The sequence below is a fragment of the Coregonus clupeaformis genome, unplaced genomic scaffold (assembly GCF_020615455.1).
Source record: "Coregonus clupeaformis isolate EN_2021a unplaced genomic scaffold, ASM2061545v1 scaf0087, whole genome shotgun sequence".
NCBI classification, from domain to species: Eukaryota; Metazoa; Chordata; class Actinopteri; order Salmoniformes; family Salmonidae; genus Coregonus; species Coregonus clupeaformis.
The window spans coordinates 50,149-77,245 of NW_025533542.1; the positions used below are offsets into that span (position 1 = coordinate 50,149).

Here is a 27,097-nt window from a genome sequence, read left to right on the forward strand (position 1 = left end):
GCTTCTCTCCCGTGTGGATTCTCATGTGGATCTGGAGTATGGATAACTTTTGGCAGTGTCTTCCACACACTGGACAGGTGTGAAATGTATTGGGTTTCTGCTGATTCTCCTGGTGCTGTTTAGCTACTCCTGATGGAGGTTGTCTCTCTCCTGTGTGAATGATAGCACTAATGGGTTATAACAGTTTTATTGGTGGAAATAAATTAACTCAAAAACACAGAATGATACTGTGTTGTTAACAACACATCTGGGTTAGATCAGTGTTTCTCAATCCTGGTCCCAAGGACCCAAAGGGGTGCACATCTTTGTTGTTTTTTTGCCCTAGCACTAAAACACCTGATTCAAATCACGGGTTGATGATGAGTTGAATTAAGTGTTTGAGTGCTAGGGCAAAAACTCAAACGTGCACCCAGGACCAGGATTGAGAAACACTGGGTTAGATGATGAACATAAATAATTCAACGATAAGTCATATTCTTTTAGATCACCATTCTGTCCCAAACATTCCAATTCCAAACATTCCAACTTACTAAAAAGAGAATCCCAGTCAACTTTAAGCAGCTTGGGACCCTGCAGTGTTCTCTGGTTCCTGCCAGGATCTGGTGACCGTCTGGGTTTAGGTCGAGTGGGACAGGAGATAGACAGGCTGGGTCTGCCATCACCGTCCTAAAATACATTTTTACATTACATTTTAGTAATTTAGCAGACACTCTAATCCAGAGTGATATACAGGAGCAATTAGGGTTAAGGTCCTTGCTCAAGGGCACATCGGCAGATTTTTCACCTAGTCGGCTAGGGGATTCAAACCAGTGACCTTTCAGTTACTGTCCCAATGCTCGTAACCGCTAGGCTATCTGCCACAGATACAATAATTAAACATTAGAGGGATCATGTCTGATTTAAACTACAATGCATTATTATACTACTACGACCATGAGTTTTACCCTGACAGAATATACTACTAGGCCATGAGTTTTACCTGACGAGTATTATTATACTACTATGGCCATGAGTTTACCCTGACGAGATTTATACTACTACGGCCATGAGTTTTACCCTGACAATGTATTATTATACTACTACGGCATGTTTAGATGTAATGAGTTTTACCCTGACGATGCATTATTATACTACTACGGCCATGAGTTTTACCCTGACGATGTATGCGTCCCGAATGCCTATTTAGTGCAATCCTTCAGTCCTATGGGCCCTGGTCAAAAGTATTGATCTGATCAGGAAACGCTCCACAGGCCTAGAGTGCTCCTGGCCAGGTCACGTGGTCTTTAGTCAGGGGATAAATCTGCGGCCTATAATATGAATCTGACAGACAACTAAAGATTACGTTACACTGCATGACATTTACTAACATGACCTACTGTACTGGAGTATAACGATCATTAGATGAAACAATAACTTAGGAGTCAACTGACAGCTTGCCTTGATATTATACGATAACTAACCACTAACATTTGGTATGACAACAAACCATGGCGTTAGCTAGCTACCTAGCGAACGTTTGTTACTAGACGTGCGCTTTCTCACCTCATCCATTGTGAATCGACCCAACAGTTCTTCAGGAGACTTTGGGGTTTGGAGAAATTGCCACTGAAACCCACTGTCACCTCAGAACGGGGTCGGCTCAGTTGTCGTGAAAATATTACAGCTAACTTGCTAGCTAGCTAACGTTAGCTAAACAAGCTAAGTTACCAATGTTGTTTTGTGCCTCTTCGCGTCTAGCTCGTTAGAATTACATAATGTTTTTTGACAGACGGGCGAATGTCTATGCCAATCACAACCGTATCAGAAATGGCATATCGACATATTTTATTAGTATTTTGAAGTGAAGTAGCTAGCTGAGCTAGCTAACTAGCGCCTACTTCCGGGATAGACTCTTCTTCGGTCAGTGAGCAGCTTTTGGATAGGAAACGGGAGGGAGGGGGTCAACTGCCTGGTAAACTGCCATAGACCCTAGTGACATTAATTCTAATATAATTGATTCATAAATCTAGGGAAAATAGCTTGTTTTTAAGGCGTATTTATTCAATCATGACATGTATTGTGCCTAGGCATCAGTGAGTGGTATTTCATGTGTTGGCTACAACCCCACCGAGTTTATTATTAGCACCACCAGAACTTGGACAAATACAAATATGATAAAAATGTGAAGGGATTTAACATATTTGCATGATTGAGATGTATTGTGGGGATCTATTTTCTTATAATTAGATGTGATGCATAGCTTAAAAATAATACATTAATGATTAAACATAATAGGTTTGTGCTGTACTGATATAGATTGTTTAACATAACAAGCTGTGATTAATGTGAGGAACCGTTAGGGGGTAGGCTGAGACAGACTTGTGACTCACACACACACACACTGCCTCTTTGTTAAACTGCTCAAGGACATGTGTACTGCTACAATGAAGAAGTGCTGACTTTCTAGACAAGTTGCAGAAACAACTAACGCCTGGCAACAGGGATGCGCCAAGGGTCTGGGACCAGCCTGTGCGCCATCGATAGGTTGGGTAAGTTTAAACCACACCCAGCCTCTACTCTGACAGGCCCAGCCTGGAGCAGGAACTATCTCTGTCAGAGTATTAAAGAAGAACCTTGGGTTGAAAAAGTTGGTTCTCTGTCTGCCCTGCGTGGTGTTTCAGTGAGCCCGTATATACGAACATCATATTTACCATTGAAGTGTTTTGCATTAATTAAAATACTAGTATATCTTAAAATACGTGTGTTCACCTCTTTTGTTCCAATACCAGATTCGAATTGACCCAACTTGACAGTATACAATAAAGAACAGAATAATTACAGAATCTCTTCAGTCAGGTTCTTCAAACAGAATTAATGTGAAGAACATTTTTATTGTAATTCAAAGGAACGTTCATGGTCAGTAGACGGGTTGTTTAGCAACTAAACCAATGAGTCCACAACTGGGGCAAAACAGGCGGGGTTGGCTTAGATTGTTGACAACATGTAAACTACATTTATTCTCCAAATGTTTATTGAAAACATAAATACATTTGCACAATGAGCACTTGTTTGTCTCTCAAATACATCGTTACAGTTGTTGGTTAACTAGCTAGTGGATTTTAGCCATATTGGCATAGATGAGACATGGGTCAAAACAAGACATGGTTTCAAGACCAAGATAAAACTAGCTGAAATGAACGAGCTACGATTTCCCACATGGCAGCTTCTTGTCATTGTCGCTTGCTATATGACGTTCAGAATCATAACAACACATGGCGTTCTGCCCCATCATGTTTGTGACTATCAGGCAAGCCTTCTATACACTATATATACACAAAAAGTATGTGGACACCCCTTCAAATTAGTGGATTCGGCTATTTCAGCCACACCCGTTGCTGACAGGTGTATAAAATCGAGCACACAGCCATGCAATCTCCATAAACAAACATGGCAGTAGAATGGCCTTACTGAAAAGCTCAGTGACTTTCAACGTGGCACCGTCATAGGATGCCACTTTTCCAACAAGTCAATTCATCAAATTTCTGCCCTGCTAGAGCTGCCCCGGTCAACTGTAAGTGCTGTTATTGTGAAGTGGAAACGTCTTGGAGCAACAACAGCTCAGCCGCGAAGTGGTAGGCCACACAAGCTCACAGAACAGGACCGCAGAGTGCTGAAGCGCGTAGCGCGTAAAAATCGTCTCTCCTCGGTTGCAACACTCACTACCGAGTTCCAAACTGCATCTGGAAGCAACATCGCAAAAAGATCTGTTCGTCGGGAGCTTCATGAAATGGGTTTCCATGTGCCCGACGGACAAATCTAGGTTGGGCAGATGCCAGGAGAACGCTACCTGCCCCAATGCATAGTGCCAACTGTAATGTTTGGTGGAGGAGGAATAATGGTCTGGGGCTCTTTTTCATAGTTTGGGCTAGGCCCCTTAGTTCCAGTGCTACAGCATACAATTATATTCTACACAATTCTGTGCTTCCAACTTTGTGGCAACAGTTTGGGGAAGGCCTTTTCCTGTTTCAGGATGACAATGCCCCCGTGCACAAAGTGAGGTCCATACAGAAATGGTTTGTTGAGATCAGTGTGGAAGAACTTGACTGGCCTGCACAGAGCTCTGCCCTCAACCCCATCGAACACCTTTGGGATGAATTGGAACGCCGACTGCGAGCCAGGCCTAATCGCCCAACATCAGTGCCCGACCTCACTAATGCTCTTGTGGCTGAATGGAAGCAAGTCCCCGCAGCAATGTTCCAACATCTAGTGGAAAGCCTTCCCAGAAGAGTATGAGGCTGTTATAGAGGCAAAGGGGGGGGGACCAACTCCATATTAATGCCCATGATTTTAGAATGAGATGTTGGACGAGCAGGTGTCCACATACTTTTGGTCATGTAGTGTATGTTTTAGCTCAAACTCAATTTCTTGACACTAATCATTTAGTCTCTCAGACTTTGCTGCCCTCCTCTGGTGGAATTTAGAACTACAGTAAGCCCATTCTATTGGTTCTTGGTCTACAGATAATCATCGCAAAGACTCTTGCTGAATCACAAATGACACCCTATTCCCTATGTAGTGCACTAGTTTTGATCAGGGCCCGGTATTTAGGGACTAGGGTGCCATTTGGGACGCAGAAAAATCCTATGTGGAAGGCTAGCCCTGGTTTTGGTCCTCCTATCCTAATGTGGAAGGCTAGCCCTGGTTTTGGTCCTCCTATCCTAATGTGGAAGGCTAGCCCTGGTTTTGGTCCTCCTATCCTAATGTGGAAGGCTAGCCCTGGTTTTGGTCCTCCTATCCTAATGTGGAAGGCTAGCCCTGGTTTTGGTCCTCCCTGCTAGCATCAACTCCAGAGGCAGCCTCCCTCTCCTCTTCATCACTGATACTAATAGAATCCTCTTCACTCTTCACCCCTGCAGCCAGGTCCTCCACTGTCCCAGTCCCAGGGTCTGGTAGTGAGCTGCTGTGACATTTCCTCTGATGGGCTCGGAGGTTCTGGGTTCGTACGTAGCTCTTCCCACACTCCTCACAGCTGTACGGTCTCTCTCCAGTGTGGGTCCTGAATCAATCAATAACATCAACAAAATGACTGAATCAGTCAGTCAGTCGATCAAAATGTATTTAATAAAAGCCCTTTTAACATCAGTAGTTGTTCTCAAAGTGCTTTACCTGAAGTGAGCGACGAGGGCCGTAGCTTTGGAGAAGCTCCTCCAGCAGACGGAACAGTCATGCTTCTCCTCGCTGTAATAACAATAAATACATTCTATGTGTAGAGCGCGCTTTTTTATTACACACAGAAATCACAAAGGTTGCGTTTACACAGGCGGCCTAATTCTGATCTTTTGCCCAATTATTGCCCAACGAGCTGGGCCATGTTCACACCGCTTCTCAGAGTAGGAGTGCTGATCTAGGATCAGTTTGGCCATTTAGATCAAAATGAATAAGATTATAATCGGCACTTCCACTCTGAGAAGCTTTGTGGCCCAGATCTGATGCACATCAGCAACAGCTGTAGAAATGCTTTAAAAAAGGGCTAAAAGCTTTTTAGCCCCCAAAATATGTGTATGACTAATACTGCAAGATAAGCAGAGTAAAAAGGAGCCAGCAAAGACTAAACAGCAGAACGCTAAACTTAACATAGAACCAACCTGTGTGATCGCTCGTGTTCTCTCAGTCGCCCTATCTGGGTGTAGCTCCTCCCACACACAGAGCAGGAATAAGGTTTCTCTCCGGTGTGCGTCAGCAGGTGTCTCTTCATAGCCCCCGAGTGAGCGAACGTCTTCCCACAGTCGGGGCAGGGGTAAGGTTTTTCTCCCGTGTGCACTTTCTGGTGGTCGCGGAGGGCTGTTCTTTCACGGAACTGTTTCCCACACACGGAGCAAGGGTACGGCTTCTCTCCCGTGTGGATCTTCATGTGCTTTTGTAGAGCTGATAGCTTCTTACAGTCTCTTCCACATTCTGGGCAGCAGTGGGACTTCCTGGCATCGCTGTCAGATCGGTGGTCGGAACTCTCTCCTGTCAAGTCAGATTTGCAGTATTTAGGCTGTGTCCCAAATGGCACCCTATTCCCTATGTAGTGCACTAGGGCCCATATGGTCTGGTCAAAAGTAGTGCACTGCAAAGGTAATAGGGTGCCATTTGGAACACAAACCTAAAGTGAATTTTACATGGTTCACAACAACACTCCTTAAATCATTGAAAAGGAATCAAAGAACGCAGTAAAATTGGGAAAAGGTCATGTGGAATTCCATATTAGAACTCATCATTTAATAGGAACTCTGTGGAGACAACAACCTGTGTGTCTCTTCTGGTGTCGCCGTAGGTTAGAGATGTTGGCAAAGTCTTTCCCACATTTGAAGCAGTGGTGAGACTTGGCCTTTGTGTTGTTGTGGTTGTCCTGGTGTTGTTCATGTTCTCCTGATGTAGAGGGATGGCTGACACTCTGTTCTGTGTTGATGAAACAGTATGGGTTAGATAACGAGTCAACTGTAATTTAAGGTTTATTTGAACATCATGGTACAGACATAGAAACAGACATAACATGTGATGTCATACAATACATAAAACGCAGATGAAAAGATCTGATCTGACTAGAATATACCGTATGTGGACAGAGCATCATCGTGATCTGATCTGACTAGAATATACCGTATGTGGACAGAGCATCATCAAAATTCTAACTGTCAACATTCTATCACTTACTGATACGATGACGATCCCAACCGATTTCTTCTCCGTCTGAATTGATCAGACCACCAACTTCCTCATCATAATCATCTTCTTCTTGATCTTCAACTTGGTTCTCAAACATTTCCGAAACCGACTTCGGGCCCTGCAATGCTGAAGATCCAGGACCCGATGGCTCTTCTTCCAGAATGGAGGCGTCGTCACTTACCTGTAGTCCATCTCCAGCGTGGCTTTTTCTGTGTCTCAGGAGACTGCCAGACTGAGAGAAGCTCATCCCACAGTCAGGGTGAGGGCAGGGGTAGGGTTTCTCTCCAGTGTGGGTCCTCTCATGTCTGTCCAACTTTCCCTTCCGGGAGAACAGCTTCCCGCACACAGAGCAGCTGAACGGTTTCTCTCCTGAGTTAGAACAAACATATTTAAGTGTCCATCTCCACAATATTACAGCAATTGGCGATACTAGCGCTGACTTACAATGACTGTGATAAGTGGTTGTCTTACAGTGCCTTGCAAAAGTATTCATCCCCCTTGGCGTTTTTTCCTATTTTGTTGCATTACAACCTGTAATTTAAATGAATTTTTATTTGGATTTCATGTCATGACATGAATTGGTGAAGTGAAATGGAAAAAAAAATTACTTGTTTCAGAAAATGCTAAAAAATAAATAACGGAAACGTGGTGCGTGCATATGTATTCACCCCCTTTTGCTATGAAGCTCCTAAATAAGATCTGGTGCAACCAATTACCTTCAGAAGTCACGTAATTAGTTAAATAAAGTCCACCTGTGTGCAATCTAAGTGTCACGTGATCTCAGTATTTATACACCTGCTCTGAAAGGCCCCAGAGTCTGCAACACCACTAAGCAAGGGGCACCACCAAGCAAGCGGCACCATGAAGACCAAGGAGCTCTCCAAACAGGTCATGGACAAAGTTGTGGAGAAGTACAGATCAGGGTTAGGTTATAAAAAAATATCTGAAACTTTGAACATCCCACAGAGCACCATTAAATCCATTATTAAAAAAATTGAAAGAATATGGCACCACAATCTGCCAAGACTCACGGACCAGGCAAGGAGTGCATTAATCAGTGAGGCAACAAAGAGACCAAAGATAACCCTGAAGGAGCTGCAAAGCTTCACAGCGGAAATTGAAGTATCTGTCCATAGAACCACTTTAAGCCGTACACTCCACAGAGCTGGGCTTTACAGAAGAGTGGCCAGAAAAAAGCCATTGCTTAAAGAAAAAAATAAGCAAACATATTTGGCGAAAGCTATGTCGGCGACTCCCCAAACATATGGAAGAAGGTACTCTGGTCAGATGAGACTAAAATTGAGCTTTTTGCCATCAAGGAAAACGCTATGTCTGGCGCAAACCCAACACCTCTCATCACCCAAACTGAGCAATCGGGGGAGAAGGGCCTTGGTCAGGGAGGTGACCAAGAACCCGATGGTCACTCTGACAGAGCTCAAGAGTTCCTCTGTGGAGCTGGGAGAACTTTCCAGAAGGACAGCCATCTCTGCAGCACTCCACCAATCAGGCCTTTATGGTAGTGGCCAGACAGAATCCACTCCTCAGTAAAAGCCACACCTCAAACAAGATTATCTGGTCTGATGAAACCAAGATTGAACTTTTTGGCCTGAATGCCAAGCGTTACGTCTGGAGGAAACCTGGCACCATCCCTATGATGAAGCATGGTGGTGGCAGCATCATGCTGTGGGAATGTTTTTCAGCGGCAGGGACTGGGAGACTAGTCAGGATCGAGGGAAATATGAACGGAGCAAAGTACAGAGAGATCCTTGATGAAAACCTGCTCCAGAGCACTCAGGACCTCAGTCTGGGGCGAAGGTTTACCTTCCAACAGGGCAACGACCCTAAGCACACAGCCAATACAACGCAGGAGTGGCTTCGGGACAAGTCTCTAAATGTCCTTGAGAGGCCCAGCCAGAGCCCGGACTTGAACCCGATCTAACATCTCTGGAGAGACCTGAAAATAGTTGTGCAGCGACGCTCCAGATCCAACCTGACAAAGCTTGAGAGGATCTGCAGAGAAGAATGGGAGAAACTCCCCAAATACAGGTGTGCCAAGCTTGTAGCGTCATACCCAAGAAGACTTGAGGCTGTAATCGCTGCCAAAGTTGCTTCAACAAAGTACTGAGAAAAGGGTCTGAATACTTGTAAATTAAATATTTCAGTTGTTTTATTTGTAATAAATGAGCAACAACTTCTACAAACCTATTTTTGCTTTGTCATTATGGGGTATTGTGTGTGTAGATTGATGAGGGGAAAAAAACAATTTAATCAATTTTAGAATAAGGCTGTAATGTAACACAATGTGGAAAAAGTCAAGCTGTCTGAATACTTTACGAATGCACTGTATATAAAACAACCATCTAGTGTACTATGTAGGGGGAGTAAGGTGTGATTCAGCCTCTACACCAACAACCATCTAGTGTACTATGTAGGGGGAGTAAGGTGTGATTCAGCCTCTACACAAACAACCATCTAGTGTACTATGTAGGGGGAGTAAGGTGTGATTCAGCCTCTACACAAACAACCATCTAGTGTACTATGTAGGGGGAGTAAGGTGTGATTCAGCCTCTACACCAACAACCATCTAGTGTACTATGTAGGGGGAGTAAGGTGTGATTCAGCCTATACACAAACAACCATCTAGTGTACTATGTAGGGGGAGTAAGGTGTGATTCAGCCTCTACACCAACAACCATCTAGTGTACTATGTAGGGGGAGTAAGGTGTGATTCAGCCTATACACAAACAACCATCTAGTGTACTATGTAGGGGGAGTAAGGTGTGATTCAGCCTCTACACAAACAACCATCTAGTGTACTATGTAGGGGGTAAGGTGTGATTCAGCCTATACACCAACAACCATCTAGTGTACTATGTAGGGGGTAAGGTGTGATTCAGCCTATACACCAACAACCATCTAGTGTACTATGTAGGGGGAGTAAGGTGTGATTCAGCCTCTACACCAACAACCATCTAGTGTACTATGTAGGGGGAGTAAGGTGTGATTCAGCCTCTACACAAACAACCATCTAGTGTACTAGGTAGGGAGTAAGGTGTGATTCAGCCTATACATCAACAACCATCTAGTGTACTAGGTAGGGAGTAAGGTGTGATTTGGGATTCAGCCTATACACCAACAACCATTTAGTGTACTAGGTAGGGAGTAAGGTGTGATTTGGGATTCAGCCTATACATCAACAACCATCTAGTGTACTAGGTAGGGAGTAAGGTGTGATTTGGGATTCAGCCTATACATCAACAACCATCTAGTGTACTAGGTAGGGAGTAAGGTGTGATTTGGGATTCAGCCTATACATCAACAACCATCTAGTGTACTAGGTAGGGAGTAAGGTGTGATTTGGGATTCAGCCTATACATCAACAACCATCTAGTGTACTATGTAGGGAGTAAGGTGTGATTTGGGATTCAGCCTATACATCAACAACCCACGTACTGCCATTGTTCTTCTGTAATTCTGTACGTTTTGTCACCAATAATTATTCTACTTACTGAAGAGAGAATCCCAATTAACTTCTTCTCCTTCGGAATTAATCAAACCACCAACTTCCTCCTCCATCTCTTCTTCCTCCTCCTCCTCCTCTTCTTCTTCACTATCGATATATATGGTAGATGTTTGACTGCAGCCTTCACCGTGGCCTTGGTCTGGGCCCGGAGAGCTTTTATCTTTGACAACGGTTCCCTAAAATGGCAGAAGTGTCACACAGTACGTTGAGTTAAGTGACAAGTTTAGTTAAAACATTTCTTCCATCCTACACTGAGGACCACGTTGGAAATAAGTGTATTTAATGCTTTATCCTCAGGGATTTCTTTGTACTTTTAAACTGTACAAATGTTGTACCCAAAAATCTATCTCAATCAATCAATGAATCCTGTTATTGACATCGTATTCCCCCACCTGGTTTGAATAGTCTACAGGTGTAGTCTGATGATTTCCCAGAGCATCACCTCCAGCAGTCTGAAATCCCCCAGTAACAGCAGCAGACCCCTCTCCAGTGTGGGACTGTCTGTGTTTCCTCAGGTTTGCTGTTGAGTTGAAGTTCTCCCCACAGACAGAGCACTCGTAAGGTCTCTCCCCGGTGTGCATCCTGCGATGGACCTGTCAAGTCAGAATTGATTTAAAGCGCATATTAGATTGGTCAAAACACACTTCACATCATTAAAGGGATTAAAATAATGTAGGGAAAAGGGAATATGGAGATAACAAGTGAACTACGTCGGTGAGTACATAACCCGCCTCTACCCTCCGTTCTATTGGCCAACGTACAATCACTGGAGAACAAACTGGATGAGCTCCGTTCGAGACTATCCTATCAACGGGACCTGAAGAACTGTAATATCCTATGTTTCTCGGAGTCGTGGCTGAACAAGGATATGGATAATATACATCTAGCTGTTTTTTCTATGCATTGGCAGGACAGAACGGCAGCGTCGGGGTAAGCTGAAAGGGGGAGGAGGGCAGGACAGAACGGCAGCTGAAAGGGGGAGGAGGTGTGTGTCGCTTAACAACAGCTGTTGCTCGATCTCTAATATGAAGGTTCTGCTCGCCTGAGTTAGAATACCTCATGATAAGCTGTAGACCATACTATTTACCAATATAGGGGCCATAAGCAAACAAGAAAATGCTCATCCAGAGGCGGCGCTCCTAGTGGCCGGTGATTTTAAGGAAGTACCAGTGATGCGCTCAATACGGAAGTGGTCCGATGAAGCGGATGCTAAGAAGCTACAGGACTGTTTCGCTACCCACAGACTGAAATATGTTCCAGGATTGAGGAGTTCAGGAATTTACCACATCAGTCACCAGCTTCAAGTGAACCATCAAACAGGCAAAGCGGCAATACAGGACTAAGATCGAATCCTACTACATCAGCTCGGAAACTATCACGGATTACAAAGCGAAACCGAGCCGAGAGCTGCCCAGTGACGCTAGCCTACCAGACGAGCTAAATGCCTTCTATGCTCGCTTCGAGGCAAGCAACACTGAACCATGCATGAGAGCATCAGCTGTTCCGGACGACTGTGTGATCACGCTCTCTGTAGCCGATGTGAGTAAGACCTTTAAAACAGGTCAACATTCACAAGGCCTCAGGGCCAGATGGACTACCAGGATACATACTCAGGTCTGACCAGCTGGCAAGTGTCTTCACTGACATTTTTCAACCTCTCTCTGAGCCAGTCTGTAATACCTACATGTTTCAAGCTGACCACCATAGTCCCTGTGCCCAAGAAGGCCAAGGTAACCTGCCTAAATGACTAAAACCCATAGCACTCATCTGTAGCTGTGAAATTCTCACATCAACACCATCATCCTAGACACCCTGGACCCACTCCAATTCGCATTACCGCCCCAACAGATCCATAGCTGATGCAATCTCTATTGCACTCCACACTGCCCTTTCCCATCTGGACAAGAGGAACACCTACGTATGAATGCTGTTCATTGACTACAGCTCAACACCATACTGCCCTCCAAGCTCATCACTAAGCTATGGACCCTAGGATTGAACACCTCTTTCTGCAACTGGATCCTGGACTTCCTGAAGGGGGCCCCTCAGGGGTGTGTGCTTAGTCCCCTCCTGTATTCCCTGTTCACCCACGACTGCTTGGCCTTGCACGACTCCAACACGATCATTAAGTTTGCCGACGACACGACGGTGGTAGGCCTGATCACCGACGATGATGAGACAGCCTATAGGGAGGAGGTCAGAGACATGGCAGTGTGGTGCCAGGCCAACAACCTCTCCCTCAACGTCAGCAAGACAAAGGAGCTGGATAGTGGAATACAGGAAATGGAGGGCCGAGCATGCCCCCATTCACATCGACAGGGCTTTAGTGGACCGGGTCGAGAGTTTTAAGTTCCTCGGTGTCCACATCACTAAGGATCTATCATGATCCACACACACAATACAGTCATGAAGAGGCCACGACAACGCCTCTTCCCCCTCAGAAGGCTGAAAAGATTTGGCATGGGCCCTCAGATCCTCAAAAAGTTATACAGCTGCACCATTGAGAGCATCTTGACTGGCTGCATCACTGCTTGGTATGGCAACTGCTCGGCCTCCGACCACAAGGTGCTACAGAGGGTAGTGGGTATGGACCAGTACATCACTGGGGCCAACCTCAATGCCATCCAGGACCTCTATACCACACGGTGTCAGAGGAAGGCCCTAAAAATTGTCAAAGACTCCAGCCACTCAAGTCATAGACTGCTCTCTGTGCTAACGAACGGCAAGCGGTACTGATGCACCAAGTCTGGAACCAACAGGACCGTGAACAACTTCTACCCCCAAGCCATAAGACTGATAAATAGTTAGTTACTCTTTATTATCTGTCACTTTATTCCTAGTTATGTACATATCTACCTCAATTACCTTGTACCCCTGCACATCGACTCGGTACTGGTACCTCGTGTATATAACCAAGTTATCATTACTCATTGTGTATTTATTATTACCTTTTCTATTATTTCTCTATTTTCCTTCTCTCTGCATTGTTGGGAAGGGCCCGTAAGTAATCATTTCACTGTTAGCCTACACCTGTTGTTTACAAACTATGTGACTAATAAAATTAGATTTGAGTGATAAAAAACAATGTAGGGAAGTGGGGTAATAATGTCTAAAAACAACAATAAGGACCTTGAGGGAGGACGCGTAGGAGAACCTCATCCCACAGACATCGCAGGAGTGAGGTTTCTCTCCCGTATGCGTCCGCTGGTGGTCCTTCAGACGCTCAAACCGAGGGAAACTCCGTCCACACACGGAGCAGGAGTAAGGTTTCTCTCCAGTGTGCACCTTCTGGTGTTTTAACAGATTCCCCCGCTGGATGAACCTTTTCCCGCATACAGAGCAGTGGTAAGGTTTCTCCCCGGTGTGTGTTAATAGGTGTCTCTGTAGGGTGATGCCCCCTGTGGAGAAGCCTCTACCGCACACAGAGCAGCAGAAGGGTTTCTCTCCACTGTGTGTGCGGAGATGTGCAACTAGCTTCGATGGTTTAGGGAACTCCTTTCCACACACAGAGCAGAGGTGAGGCTTTTTGGTTCTGCATCGTTTCTCCAGGATTTGTTGGTGGTGTTGTTCACGTTCTGCTGATGTAGAGGGAATCTCACCGCTAACAAAGACTGGGACAGGGCTTTTTCCTGTGTGGAAAAGTGGAGAGGTTAAACATGGAGGTGCGTCCCAAATGGCGCCCTATTCCCTACATAGTGCACTACTTTTGACTGGGCAAAAGTGTAGAGCAGGTTAAACAAATACTTAGCCGTTATGGTAACACTAGATGACCAACTAACTAACACTAAGCCTGCGTCCCAAATAGCGCCCTATTCCTTATAGGGCTCTGGTCTAAAGAGGTGCTGTGTAGGGAATTGGGTGCCATTTGGGATGCATCCTTCAACAATGAAGAGCTCAATCAAAATCATCATCGTCATGATCCTGCCCCTTACCAGAAAGAGAATTGTGAGCAACTTCCTCTCCGTCAGAATTGATCAAACCACCAACTTCCTCCTCCTCCTCTTCTCTCTCCAGTTCTTCAACTATAATTTTCAGTCCCAGAGTTTCACCCAAGGACTCTTTGGGTTTGGGCCTCGATCGGTCACCAGTGTCCTAGAATGGCAATGTAATGAAATATCATTACAAATAAAGATAGGAATAACAAATCTTCTGGCCCCGACGACCTATGAGGGTTCCATAGATGACAGAATACTGATGTCTCATCTTGAAAACACCTGAAGCACTTGTCAATCATAAGATGAGTCCCAAATGGAACCCTATTCCCTATACAGTGAACTCCTGTTGACCAAGGCCCAGGCTATTGCCATTTGGGACGTAACTATAATTGTCTCCCACCTTGCTGCTGTCTCCCTCCGTCTGTCTACCATCTCCTCTGTGAGTCTGCTGGTGTTCTCTCAGGAGACCAGGCCGTGAGAAGCGCTTCCCACACACGGAGCAGGGGAACGGTTTCTCTCCTGTGTGAGACCTAAATCAAATCAAACTTTATTTAAAGTCTATTTAGAATCGCAACACTTTACAGTAAAACAATGAAATATAGGAGATCAATAAAACAACAGAAGGCAATAAAATAGAATAATAAAGGAACATCAAATAAAAGAGATGGCTAAAATAATAGTGAAATCATCGATTAAAGTCGAGACTAACCTCTGGTGATCCCTGAGTCCTGAGGCCGTGAAGAAGCTTTTTCCACACACAGAGCAGCGGTGGAGTCTCTCTGCGGTGTGCTTCAGCTGGTGTGTTCTAAGATAAGATAAATATAGATAAAAAACACTATTCTGACTACTTTAAAAATGATCCTGTAAACCTTATAATTGATCAATAAAAAAAAGCATAGACACCTCAGGTTCCTCTGCTGGGTGTAGCTCCTCCCACACTCAGAGCAGCGGTACGGTCTCTCTCCCGTGTGCAGAAGTTGGTGTCTCTTCAGGCTGATAAGTTAGAAGTTAGTTTTATGTAGTTCAAGTTTTATTACACCCACATAGCAGCCAGTCAAAACAAACCAACGAACTCCATGAGCATGCAGATGGCATATGCCTAACTAAATACATAAAAGGGACGGACCAGGGTCGTATTCACTAGGCACCAAAAGGATGCCCACGGCCTTAACAGGGAGGAGATTACCTGTACTTGTTCAATAAGAAACAAGTGTTTTATTTTTCCTTTGCAAAACGTTTTGCTATGGTGTGCACTAGATTCTATGTGTGCACTAATTAATAGGACACAGGTCTATGCTGATAACAATAACACACCTAATCATCTGGGAGAAGGTGTTCCCACAGTCGGGGCAGGAGTAAGGTTTCTCTCTTGTGTGGACGATCTGGTGGAGTGTCAGGCTCCCCTTCTGGGCGAAGCTCTTCCCACACACAGAGCAGGAGAAAGGCTTCTCTCCAGTGTGGATTCTCATATGGACTTGTAGCTTGTATGCAATGGGAAACTCCTTTCCACACACAGGGCAGGGGTGGGCTCTTCTGTGGCAGCTGTGATGCTTTTTATGTTGTTGTTGTTGTTGTTTTTGCTCTACGGATGCAGGGAGACTCTCCTCAGACTCAGAGTGGTGGTTGTTAGAACTCTCTCCTGTGTGGATGAGGACAATAGTTTGGGTTAACTAAACTATAACTAACTAACTTACCACGAAACCTGAAGGTCAAAGGGTAATGAGTAATTAAAGCTAGAATCCGCAGTTGCTACATCAATTTTTGGACTTAAAATTAAAGGAACACAACATCGTTGTCCTATATCACGCTATGAACCTGTAGGACTGTAGTCGGAAGCTTGGTATGTTTTCTGTCTGGATTTTACCATCAATTACATATTTGGGGGTAATCACGTTTTTTTTTTTGAAAACTACAACGAGCTTAGGGAGGAGTGAGGTTGATTTCCTGATCTCCCACCCCCGAATGCGTGTGTGCGTTCCTAGTTAAACAGCCTTGAGACTGTAATCCTGAAGATAAACTGGAGAAGACAGCCTAAACCAGCGGGGCCAAGAGGACAGATAACAACAGAGGAAGTGTTTTGTCAGCTAATGTTTTTATATTGAAATACAGTCATATAACGTTAGCGCGGTTGGGAATCCTTAGTTCTGTCATTGTTGCTTAACTTAGAGATCTGCCTGGTTTCTTTACATCCAGAGCTAGCACATTGACATAGCCTAGCTAGTAAAGTAGAGAAAAGTGGAAGCATTGACATAGCCTAGCTGTTAAAGTAGAGAAAAGTGGAAGCATTGACATAGCCTAGCTGGTAAAGTAGAGAAAAGTGGAAGCATTGACATAGCCTAGCTGGTAAAGTAGAGAAAAGTGGAAGCATTGACATAGCCTAGCTGGTAAAGTAGAGAAAAGTGGAAGCATTGACATAGCCTAGCTGGTAAAGTAGAGAAAAGTGGAAGCATTGACATAGTCTAGCTGGTAAAGTAGAGAAAAGTGGAAGCATTGACATAGCCTTGCTGGTAAAGTAGAAAAAAGTGAAATAATTGACATAGCCTAGCTGGTAAAGTAGAGAAAAGTGGAAGCATTGACATAGCTTAGCTGGTAAAGTAGAGAAAAGTGGTAAAGTAGAGAAAAGTGGAAGCATTGACATAGCTTAGCTGGTAATGTAGAGAAAAGTGGAAGCATTGACATAGCCTAGCTGTTAAAGTAGAGAAAAGTGGAAGCATTGACATAGCCTAGCTGGTAAAGTAGAGAAAAGTGGAAGCATTGACATAGCCTAGCTGGTAAAGTAGAGAAAAGTGGAAGCATTGACATAGCCTAGCTGGTAAAGTAGAGGAAAGTGGAAGCATTGACATAGCTTAGCTGGTAAAGTGGAAGGTAAAGTAGAGAAAAGTGGAAGCATTGACATAGCTTAGCTGGTAAAGTAGAAAAGTGGAAGCATTGACATAGCCTAGCTGGTAAAGTAGAGAAAAGTGGAAGCATTGACATAGTCTAGCTGGTAAAGTAGAGAGAAAAGTGGAAGCATTGACATAGCCTAGCTGGTAAAGTAGAGAAAAGTGGAAGCATTGACATAGCCTAGCTGGTAAAGTAGAGAAAAGTGGAAGCATAGACATAGCCTAGCTGGTAAAGTAGAGACAAGTGGAAGCATTGACATAGCCTAGCTGGTAAAGTAGAGAAAAGTGGAAGCATTGACATAGCATTGCTGGTAAAGTAGAGAAAAGTGGAAGCATTGACATAGCCTAGCTGGTAAGTAGAGAAAAGTGGAAGCATTGACATAGCTTAGCTGGTAAAGTAGAGAAAAGTGGAAGCATTGACATAGCCTAGCTGGTAAAGTAGAGAAAAGTGGAAGCATTGACATAGCCTAGCTGGTAAAGTAGAGAGAAAGCCTAGTAAAGTAGAGAAAAGTGGAAGCATTGACATAGCTTAGCTGGTAAAGTAGAGAAAAGTGGAAGCATTGACATAGCTTAGCTGGTAAAGTAGAGAAAAGTGGAAGCATTGACATAGCCTAGCTGGTAAAGTAGAGAAAAGTGGAAGCATTGACATAGCTTAGCTGGTAAAGTAGAGAAAAGTGGAAGCATTGACATAGCCTAGCTGGTAAAGTAGAGAAAAGTGGAAGCATTGACATAGCCTAGCTGGTAAAGTAGAGAAAAGTGGAAGCATTGACATAGCCTAGCTGGTAAAGTAGAGAAAAGTGGAAGCATTGACATAGCCTAGCTGGTAAAGTAGAGAAAAGTGGAAGCATTGACATAGCCTAGCTGGTAAAGTAGAGAAAAGTGGAAGCATTGACATAGCTTAGCTGGTAAAGTAGAGAAAAGTGGAAGCATTGACATAGCCTAGCTGGTAAAGTAGAGAAAAGTGGAAGCATTGACATAGCCTAGCTGGTAAAGTAGAGAAAAGTGGAAGCATTGACATAGCCTAGCTGGTAAAGTAGAGAAAAGTGGAAGCATTGACATAGCTTAGCTGGTAAAGTAGAGAAAAAAGTGGGTAAAGTAGAGAAAAGTGGAAGCATTGACATAGCTTAGCTGGTAAAAGTAGAGAAAAGTGGAAGCATTGACATAGCTTAGCTGGTAAAGTAGAGAAAAGTGGAAGCATTGACATAGCCTAGCTGGTAAAGTAGAGAAAAGTGGAAGCATTGACATAGCCTAGCTGGTAAAGTAGAGAAAAGTGGAAGCATTGACATAGCCTAGCTGGTAAAGTAGAGAAAAGTGGAAGCATTGACATAGCCTAGCTGGTAAAGTAGAGAAAAGTGGAAGCATTGACATAGCCTAGCTGGTAAAGTAGAGAAAAGTGGAAGCATTGACATAGCTTAGCTGGTAAAGTAGAGGGGAAAAAGTGGAAGCATTGACATAGCCTAGCTAGTAAAGTGGTAAAGTAGAGAAAAGTGGAAGCATTGACATAGCCTAGCTGGTAAAGTAGAGAAAAGTGGAAGCATTGACATAGCTTAGCTGGTAAAGTAGAGACAAGTGGAAGCATTGACATAGCCTAGCTGGTAAAGTAGAGAAAAGCATTGCAACACTGACTTGAAAATGGTCATATTAGGCTACTGAATGTGCTCCCACAATAACATTGATAACAACTATACTGTATTTACTAGTCTCCTATAGCATTCAATAGGCTACAAGCGTGCTATGGTAATCTCCTGATGTTTATATGTCTGTCGTCATGGTAGCCTTAGACCACTTTACCTTGGTATTGGCTACATCTATCAGCTGGGTTTACTAATGTTAGAGAACACACTATCCTAACAACAAATCTGATTAGTCATTTTTATGGCCTGCCTACTCAGCATACTGTTTTTTCCTGGAGTGGGTACTTCCTGGAGTAAGACTTGGGGAAAAACAAGAGTGGTTTCACCTGCAATGGTGGTTGGGCGCATTCATTATGAATATCTATCTCCTGATAGGCAGTACAGAGGCTTTATCCAGGTTGATGATTCTCTGGTTGAAATGTAATAATGTGTAATATATTTTTTTAATGGTATCTGTGTTGTTTAAAAACATATTAATCTAATACTAAAGTAAAATGGGGTAAGGCCAAGACAGTTCATATTCACTCACTACCACTTTATTTCCACAAAGTACAGCGGTAACATGCTGACTACGTGGCTTCTGGTTCTCCATGGCTTCTGGTTGGGATATGTACGTACCGTCACTGTGGGGACGATGTCATCACGCATGTTGATTTTGTCCATCCACACAAGACGCGATCAGGACACGCAGGTTAAAATATCAAAACCAACTGTGAACCAACTATATTAAAATTGTGGGCAGGTCGTAACAAACATGAAACATTCATGGACGTTTAGCTAGCTAGCTGTTGCTAGCTACTTTGTCCTTGGAGATGAACATTGAGTTGTTATTTTACCTGACATGGCATATGGTCCTCTTTTTAGTTGGTTCTTTGTAGAATTTTGACCGGGAGTCATACAAAATCGTGTGTTTCTCTACTCCGACGTATTAATCCACGGATAAAAAGGGAAACCTATTTTAGTTCATCTTTAATTAATCTATCCTCATTTGCCTTTCAAGCATCCAGCTGGGTCTTTATCTTCCTGCTATCCAATAAGGAGGGGGACTTGCAGCGCGTGGAGAGTCTCAAATAGAACCAAGTTCTATTTTAGCGCTTGGCTAAAGCAGACACTTGTTCATGTGCGCGAGTGGTGTGGGTGAAATGATTGAATCAATGGGTATACATCATTAAAGGAACGTTCCACAGCTTGGGTTTTATTTATTTTGCACCGGTCATGCACGCAACCTGGCCGGTGAGGGTTTTCCTTTAATGACATACACTACCGTTCAAAAGGTTTGGGGTCACTTAGACATTTTTTGAACAGTAGTGTACACCCATTGATTCTTGTAGAACATAACTTATAAATGCTTCATGAGCTTAGTTCAACTGTCGTACCCCATCAGAACCCAAAATATAAAATTGTTTTACTCCAATGTAAATTTTAACAAACACTGTGTAACCTTAAAACATGGTTAAAACTATCATTTTGATTTCATGGATGGTCAGTCCTTGCATTCATAGCTCGGTCTATGAATTTGAGAGTGGTTCCATTTCTCCAGCCCTGTCCCTCAGCTTTTTACCAAAACAGAGGTGGGGTGGCCGCTTTGTAATTGTTTTAATTAAGGACTCTAGCTTTGATGATTTTTATTTTGATAAGAGAAGCCCTCCTTACCTAGTTTGATTAGTAGTTGGTGAGTAAACTAAACCGGTCTGACACAATAAGGCATGACTATGACATGTGACAGAACATGTGACTCACCAAAAGCAGGATCCTCCTCCTCCTCCTTCACTATGACCTTCAGTACTGGTACACCAGCTTCAGCTTGACCTAGGGTCTCTCCAGCATGTGATAGCTGGAGTCCACCACTAGGGGGCAGTGTGACGGTCTCTTCCGCATGCGCCTGCTTCCTGTGTCTCCTCAGACTGGAGGCAGTGAAGAAGTCCTTGTGACAGTAGGGGCATGGGTAACCTTTGACCCCGGTGTGTGTCCTCTGGTGTGCCCTTAGGAACCCCGGTTGGGTGAAGCTCTTCCCGCACTCGGAGCAGCCGTACGGTCTCTCGTCGGAGAAGCTCTGCTGGTGTCTCTTCAGGTCTCCCAGAGAGAGGAACCTCTTACCACAGTCGGGGCAGGGGTATGGTCTCTCCTTGATGTGTACCTACACCCAGGACCACATTGGAAATAAGTGTATTTAAAAGGGATAGTTTATTAAAAAACTATCAGCAGAGTTTTTGCTCTGGACCGAAAGTGCTCCATCTTGAAAACTTGACTTCTGACATGCACAAGTTTGGGGTTGTACTACCATTGGCTAATGAATGAAAATACAAAAAAGATCATGTTTGACTAAAGTGATCCTTTAGTCAAACCTGGAATCCGTATTTGGTGGAACTGCCACGTCCGTTTGGGATTTTACAACAATAAAGAAGTTACTTTAAAACAAAGAAGAGTTTTCTTTTCCCTCTGACATCATTGCACGCGCGCTAGAACACCAGAATATGTACTGCACATTTTTTTTTTTACACTGCTGGACGCTCAACAACAGTAGCGCTGGGGTGAACAGTGGCGCTGTTTCTCCCTTTACGGATTTCAGCTTTAACGCTTTCATTGTCCTCTGGGATTTCTTTGTACTTTTAAAATGGTTTTAAACTGAATACGAATTGTTTTAACAATAAATAAAACAAGGGTGTACACTACTCTATATAGTACACTACTTTTGACGAAAGCTCAATGGGAATAGGGTGCCATTTGGGACTCAACCTACCCTCTGGTGTGACTCCATGTAGCCCCGGGCTGAGAAGCGTTTGCCACAGTCTGGACAGGAGAAGGGCTTCTCTCCCCGGTGGGTGGTCAGGTGGACACGGAGCTGATAGAAGGTAGGGAACCGCTCTCCACACTTCTGACAGGTGTTGGTGTGGGAAGATTTCCTGTGGTTCTGCTGGTGTTGGACAGGTCGGCCTCCCGGTGTAGAAGGGCCAGAGCTGGGAGGAGGAGGAGGAGGACTGCCTCCTGTGGGAATGAGATGGGATAGGTTAGACCAGAACCACGTGTTTAGAGAGTTAGCCCATAAAGGCTTCTCCATAATAACGCATTTACTTGACACTTCAACATTGCATGGAGCCATGTTAGCACCCCGTTCACATTACATGGGGAACATTTAAATAATGCTATGTCACTGAATGTCTAGAATTAGAACAATATTACAATTTCAAAGTTGGTCCAACGCTCTAAATATATGGCTCTGGGTTAGACCAGTATCAGACCTTGTTGCAAATATTTTGGTCCGGGCGTACTCTATTGGTGCCATTGCGCCAGACAAGCCCAATCAATCCAAGATAAAGTATTTGGAATGACTTCAAATACACTGAACAAAAATATAAAACGCAATATGTAAAGTGTTGGTCCCATGTTTCATGAGCTGAAATAAAAGATCCCAGAAATTGCCCCTACGCACAAAAAGCTGCTGACTGCAGGAATGTCCACCAGAGCTGTTGCCAGAGAATTGAATGTTCATTTCTCTACCATAAGCCGCCTCCAACGTAGTTTTAGATAATTTGGCAGTACTTCCAACCGGCCTCACAACCGCAGAACACATGTAACCACACCAGCCCAGGACCTCCACATCCGGCTTCTTCACCAGCCACCCGTGACAGGGGTTATGGTATGGGCAGGCATAAGCTACAGACAACGAACACAATAGCATTTCATCGAGGGCAATTTGAATGCACAGAGATACCGTGATGAGATCCTGAGGGCCATTCTCCTGCCATTCATCCGCCGCCATCAGCTCATGTTTCAGCATGATAATGCACGGCCTCATGTCGCAAGAAAATGTCCCAGTTCTTCCATGGCCTGCATACTTACCTGACATGTCACCCATTGAGCATGTTTGGGATGATCTGGATCGACGTGTACGACGGCGTGTTCCAGTTCCCGCCAATATCCAGCAACTTCGCAGCCATTGAAGAGGAGTGGGACAACGTTCCACAGGCCACAATAAGCAACCTGATCAACTCTATGGGAAGGAGATGCATGAGGCAAATGGTGGTTACACCAGCTACTGACTGGTTTTCTGATCCACGCCCCTACTTAATTTTTATTTTTATTTTTTATCTGTGACCAATAGATGCATATCTGTATTTCCAGTCATGTCAAATCCATAGATTAGGGCCTAATGAATTTATTTCAATTGACTGATTTCCTAATATGAACTGTAACTCAGTAAAATCTTTGAAATTCTTTCATGTTGCATTTATATTTTTGTTCGGTGTAGTATTGGAACCCAGGTCTGGTGGCCACCAACCTCGGTTCTGGAAGCCCACCAACCACGGTTCTGGAAGCCCACCAACCTCGGTTCTGGAAGCCCAACAAACCTCGGTTCTGGAAGCCCACCAACCTCGGTTCTGGAAGCCCACCAACCTCGGTTCTGGAAGCCCAATAAACCTCGGTTCTGGAAGCCCACCAACCTCGGTTCTGGAAGCACAACAAACCTCGGTTCTGGAAGCCCAACAAACCTCGGTTCTGGAAGCCCGCTGGGCGTGCAGACTTTTGTTCCGTCCCAGCAGTAACACACCTAATTCAACTGATCGTCATGCCCTTGACACATCAACAACACCCTGTGGGTCTCCAGGACCCACATTAAAGAGCAGTAATGACACATAGGTCTTATAGGCTTCGGACAAAATGGCATCCTATTCCCTATATAGTGCACTTGTTTCCTTGGTCAAAAGTAGTGCCCTTTATAAAGAGTGCTATGTGGGACGCAGCCATAGTGATTATGAAGTATGAATCAAACTCTTCTCAGGGTTCCACCACTTCTTACCAAGATGAGGAGGATCCCAGCCAACTTCCTCGGAGTTGATTAAACCACCGGCTTCCTCTTCTTCACCTCTCCTGATCTGTCCGTCTGTCTGACCGCTGTCCTGCTGCTTCACTGACCCCCCCCTCTGAGTCTGCGTGCCCTGGTCGCTATGGTTACCAGTACCTAGAAACATTTGGGGGGGAAATGTATTGATGTACTTTATTAGATCATTAACAGTAGCAGTCTGCTCCAGCCGGAGACAACATCACACACATTAAACACATAATAAAACATGGAGGCATATTTACACTGAGTATACCAAACATTAGAAAAACCTTCCTAATATTGAGTTGCACCCCGTTTTGTCCTCAGAACTGCCTCAATTCGTCGGGGCATGGACTCCACAAGGTGTCGAAAGCGTTCCACAGGGATGCTGGCCCATGTTGACTCCAATGCTTCCCACAGTTGTGTCAAGTTGGCTGGATGTCCTTTGGGTGGTGGACCATTCTTGATATACACAGGAAACTGTTGGAGCGTGAAAAACCCAGCAGCGTGACAGTTCTTGACACAAACCGGTGCGCCTGGCACCTACTACCATACCCTGTTCAAAGACACAAATCTTTTGTCTTGCCCATTCACCCTCTGAATGGCACACATACACAATCCATGTCTCAATTGCATCAAGGCTTAAAAATCCTTCTTTAACCTGACTCCTCCCCTTCATCTACACTGACTGAAGTGGATTTAACAGGTGACATCAATAAGAGATCATAGCTTTCACCTGGATCGGTCTGTGTTCTTAATGTTTTGTACACTCATTGTATATTGTGGTCCTAAAAGGGCCAGCAACTCAACTGAATATGATTTGCAAATGAAGATGTGTGTTTGTTTGTTTATTTGCAAGTAGCAACATGTCTTCATAAACCACCCCATCAGTACCTTGGGCTAGCAACATGTCTTCATAAACCACCCCATCAGTAACCCTTGGGCCAGTAACATGTCTTCATAAACCACCCCATCAGTACCTTGGGCTAGCAACACTGTCTTCATAAACCACCACATCAGTACCTTGGGCTAGCAACATGTCTTCATAAACCACCCCATCAGTGACCTTGGGCTAGCAACATGTCTTCATAAACCACCCCATCAGTATCGGGCTAGCAACATGTCTTTATAAACCACCCCATCAGTACCTTTGGGCCAGCAACATGTCTTCATAAACCACCCCATCAGTACCTTGGGCTAGCAACATATCTTCATAAACCACCCCATCAGTACCTTGGGCCAGCAACATGTCTTCATAAACCACCCCATCAGTACCTTGGGCTAGCAACATGTCTTCATAAACCACCCCATCAGTACCTTGGGCTAGCAACATGTCTTCATAAACCACCCCATCAGTACCTTGGGCCAGCAACATGTCTTCATAAACCACCCCATCAGTACCTTGGGCCCAGCAACAGGTCTTCTTCTAAAACCACCCCATCAGTACCTTGGGCCAGCAACATGTCTTCATAAACCACTCCCATCAGTACCTTGGGCTAGCAACATGTCTTCATAAACCACCCCATCAGTACCTTGGGCTAGCAACATGTCTTCATAAACCACCCCATCAGTACCTTGGGCTAGCAACATGTCTTCATAAACCACCCCATCAGTACCTTGGGCTAGCAACATGTCTTCATAAACCACCCCATCAGTACCTTGGGCTAGCAACATGTCTTCATAAACCACCCCATCAGTACCTTGGGCTAGCAACATGTCTTCATAAACCACCCCATCAGTACCTTGGGCTAGCAACATGTCTTCATAAACCACCCCATCAGTACCTTGGGCTAGCAACATGTCTTCATAAACCACCCCATCAGTACCTTGGGCTAGCAACATGTCTTCATAAACCACCCCATCAGTACCTTGGGCTAGCAACATGTCTTCATAAACCACCCCCATCGGTACCTTGGGCTAGCAACATGTCTTCATAAACCACCCCATCGGTACCTTGGGCTAGCAACATGTCTTCATAAACCACCCCATCAGTACCTTGGGCTAGCAACATGTCTTCATAAACCACCCCATCAGTACCTTGGGCTAGCAACATGCCTTCATAAACCACCCCCATCAGTACCTTGGGCCAGACGGACATCCTCTTGCTCTGGCAGCACATCCACAGCAGCCTGAAGTCTAGAATTCTAAAACGAAGCAACAATGAAAAGTTATTGTACAGCTAGTTGTCTAGAGCTGCGTCTCAAATGGCACCCTTATCATAGGGATGGGCCCTGGTGCCTGGTCAAAAAGTAGTGCACTATATAGGGAATAGGGTGCCAATTGAGGACGCAGCCCTAGTTCTTCCCCACCTTGCTACTGGTATCGTCCCGTCGGACGAGCAGCTCCTGTTGGTGTGGCAGCACATCTGCAGCAGTTCTTAGTCTAGTAGACCCCTCAGCGTGACTCCTTCCGTGTCTCAACAAGGCTCCTGATTGGTAGAAGCTCTTCCCACAGTCAGGTTCAGGGCAGCAGTAGGGCTTCTCCCCCGTGTGGCTCCTCTGGTGTATCCTAAAGGAGGACTGCTGAGAGAAGCTCTTCCCACACACAGTGCAGTGGAACGGCTTCTCTCCCGTGTGGGTCTTCATGTGTCGGTCCCGGGACTGTTTTGTAGTGAAGAGTCGTCCACACACAGAGCAGGGGAAAGACTTCTTAGTGGATGATGTTGTGTTTTTGAGGTTGTTGTGTTGTACTACATTGACATCAGACTCACACCACACTCCTCTCTCCTCCTCTTCCTCTTCCGCTGAAACTTTTGAGGCCAGTGTTTGATGGTGCTGGAGATAATTGTGGTTTTCCGACACCATCTTCTGCTGGCTCAACAGTGAGCTCTGGTCACCATGGTTACAGTCAGCTCCAGCGTTGTAGCTTGGAGGAGACAGACTGGTCGCTTGGTCTACAGACTCCTGTAGCAGAGAACAGCACAGGCTAGGCTACATTGTTACTGGTAAACAATTGAAACAAACTCAGCACTTGGTTCAGTCTACTCCGCTGGACCCAGAGTTAGGAACATCGCTACACTGCTTCATTGCTGCTGTATTGTCTCCTGCCGGATACTAAAGTAAAGATTCCTCAAATCAAGAAGTTGTTTCTGCTTTCTTTCACGTTGCGAAACAACACTGTTAAAGCTAGACACATGAAAGGGTGACTATATGATTAACTAAAAAACGACAATGTTATTACACCAAGAATTCAACTGACAGCATAGGCGACAAGCCAGCAAGCTAACTAGCTAGCTACATGAAATCTTTACACTCATATTTTGAGTTCCCTCTCACCTCATCCATGGTGTTCTGTTAAGATGGTCCACCGGGCAGAAATATCACAGGATCACTGAGATTACACACGAATCATCAGCAGGTCATGAAAGTTGTCATGTCACACAAGACAGGGCCATGGCTAACGGTAGCTAAACCTGTTAGCCTGTTAGGCTTATGACTTTGCCCAGTACAGAATATGCGGTGTTCTGCAAAAGTTACGGTTCAACGAAGTCCTGTGGCCGATGCATGCAAGACAAAAGCGAAGTTGATAGCTGAACAGTTGTATTAGCAAATGCAAAAATGGGAAGATAATAAGCTACCTTCGGCTAACTATAAACTTGCTAGCTTAACAGT

At 44.6% G+C, this 27,097-nt stretch overlaps 1 protein-coding gene and 1 long non-coding RNA gene across 2 annotated transcripts; both read right to left on the reverse strand.

Annotated features, from left to right (window-relative positions):
* Nucleotide 1: 1 nt before the first annotated feature.
* Nucleotides 2-1,916, reverse strand: LOC123483352. The gene is made up of 3 exons (XR_006658204.1): nt 1,543-1,916; nt 531-666; nt 2-150 (listed from the first exon to the last, which is right to left on the reverse strand). It is a non-coding gene; the product is annotated as an uncharacterized LOC123483352 (long non-coding RNA).
* A 2,280-nt stretch (nt 1,917-4,196) lies between these two features.
* Nucleotides 4,197-27,097, reverse strand: LOC121581084 (zinc finger protein 721). Its single transcript, XM_041896463.2, has 19 exons — nt 26,762-27,097; nt 25,796-26,389; nt 25,567-25,630; nt 23,463-23,624; nt 21,405-21,649; nt 20,405-20,801; nt 15,463-15,787; nt 15,052-15,141; nt 14,858-14,953; nt 14,549-14,678; nt 14,146-14,305; nt 13,343-13,842; nt 10,606-10,806; nt 10,200-10,389; nt 6,679-7,059; nt 6,271-6,423; nt 5,625-5,991; nt 5,146-5,217; nt 4,197-5,035 (listed from the first exon to the last, which is right to left on the reverse strand). Exons 1-19 carry the CDS (start codon nt 26,768-26,770, stop codon nt 4,789-4,791), a joined length of 4,383 nt encoding a protein of 1,460 aa, XP_041752397.2. The 5' UTR covers nt 26,771-27,097; the 3' UTR covers nt 4,197-4,788.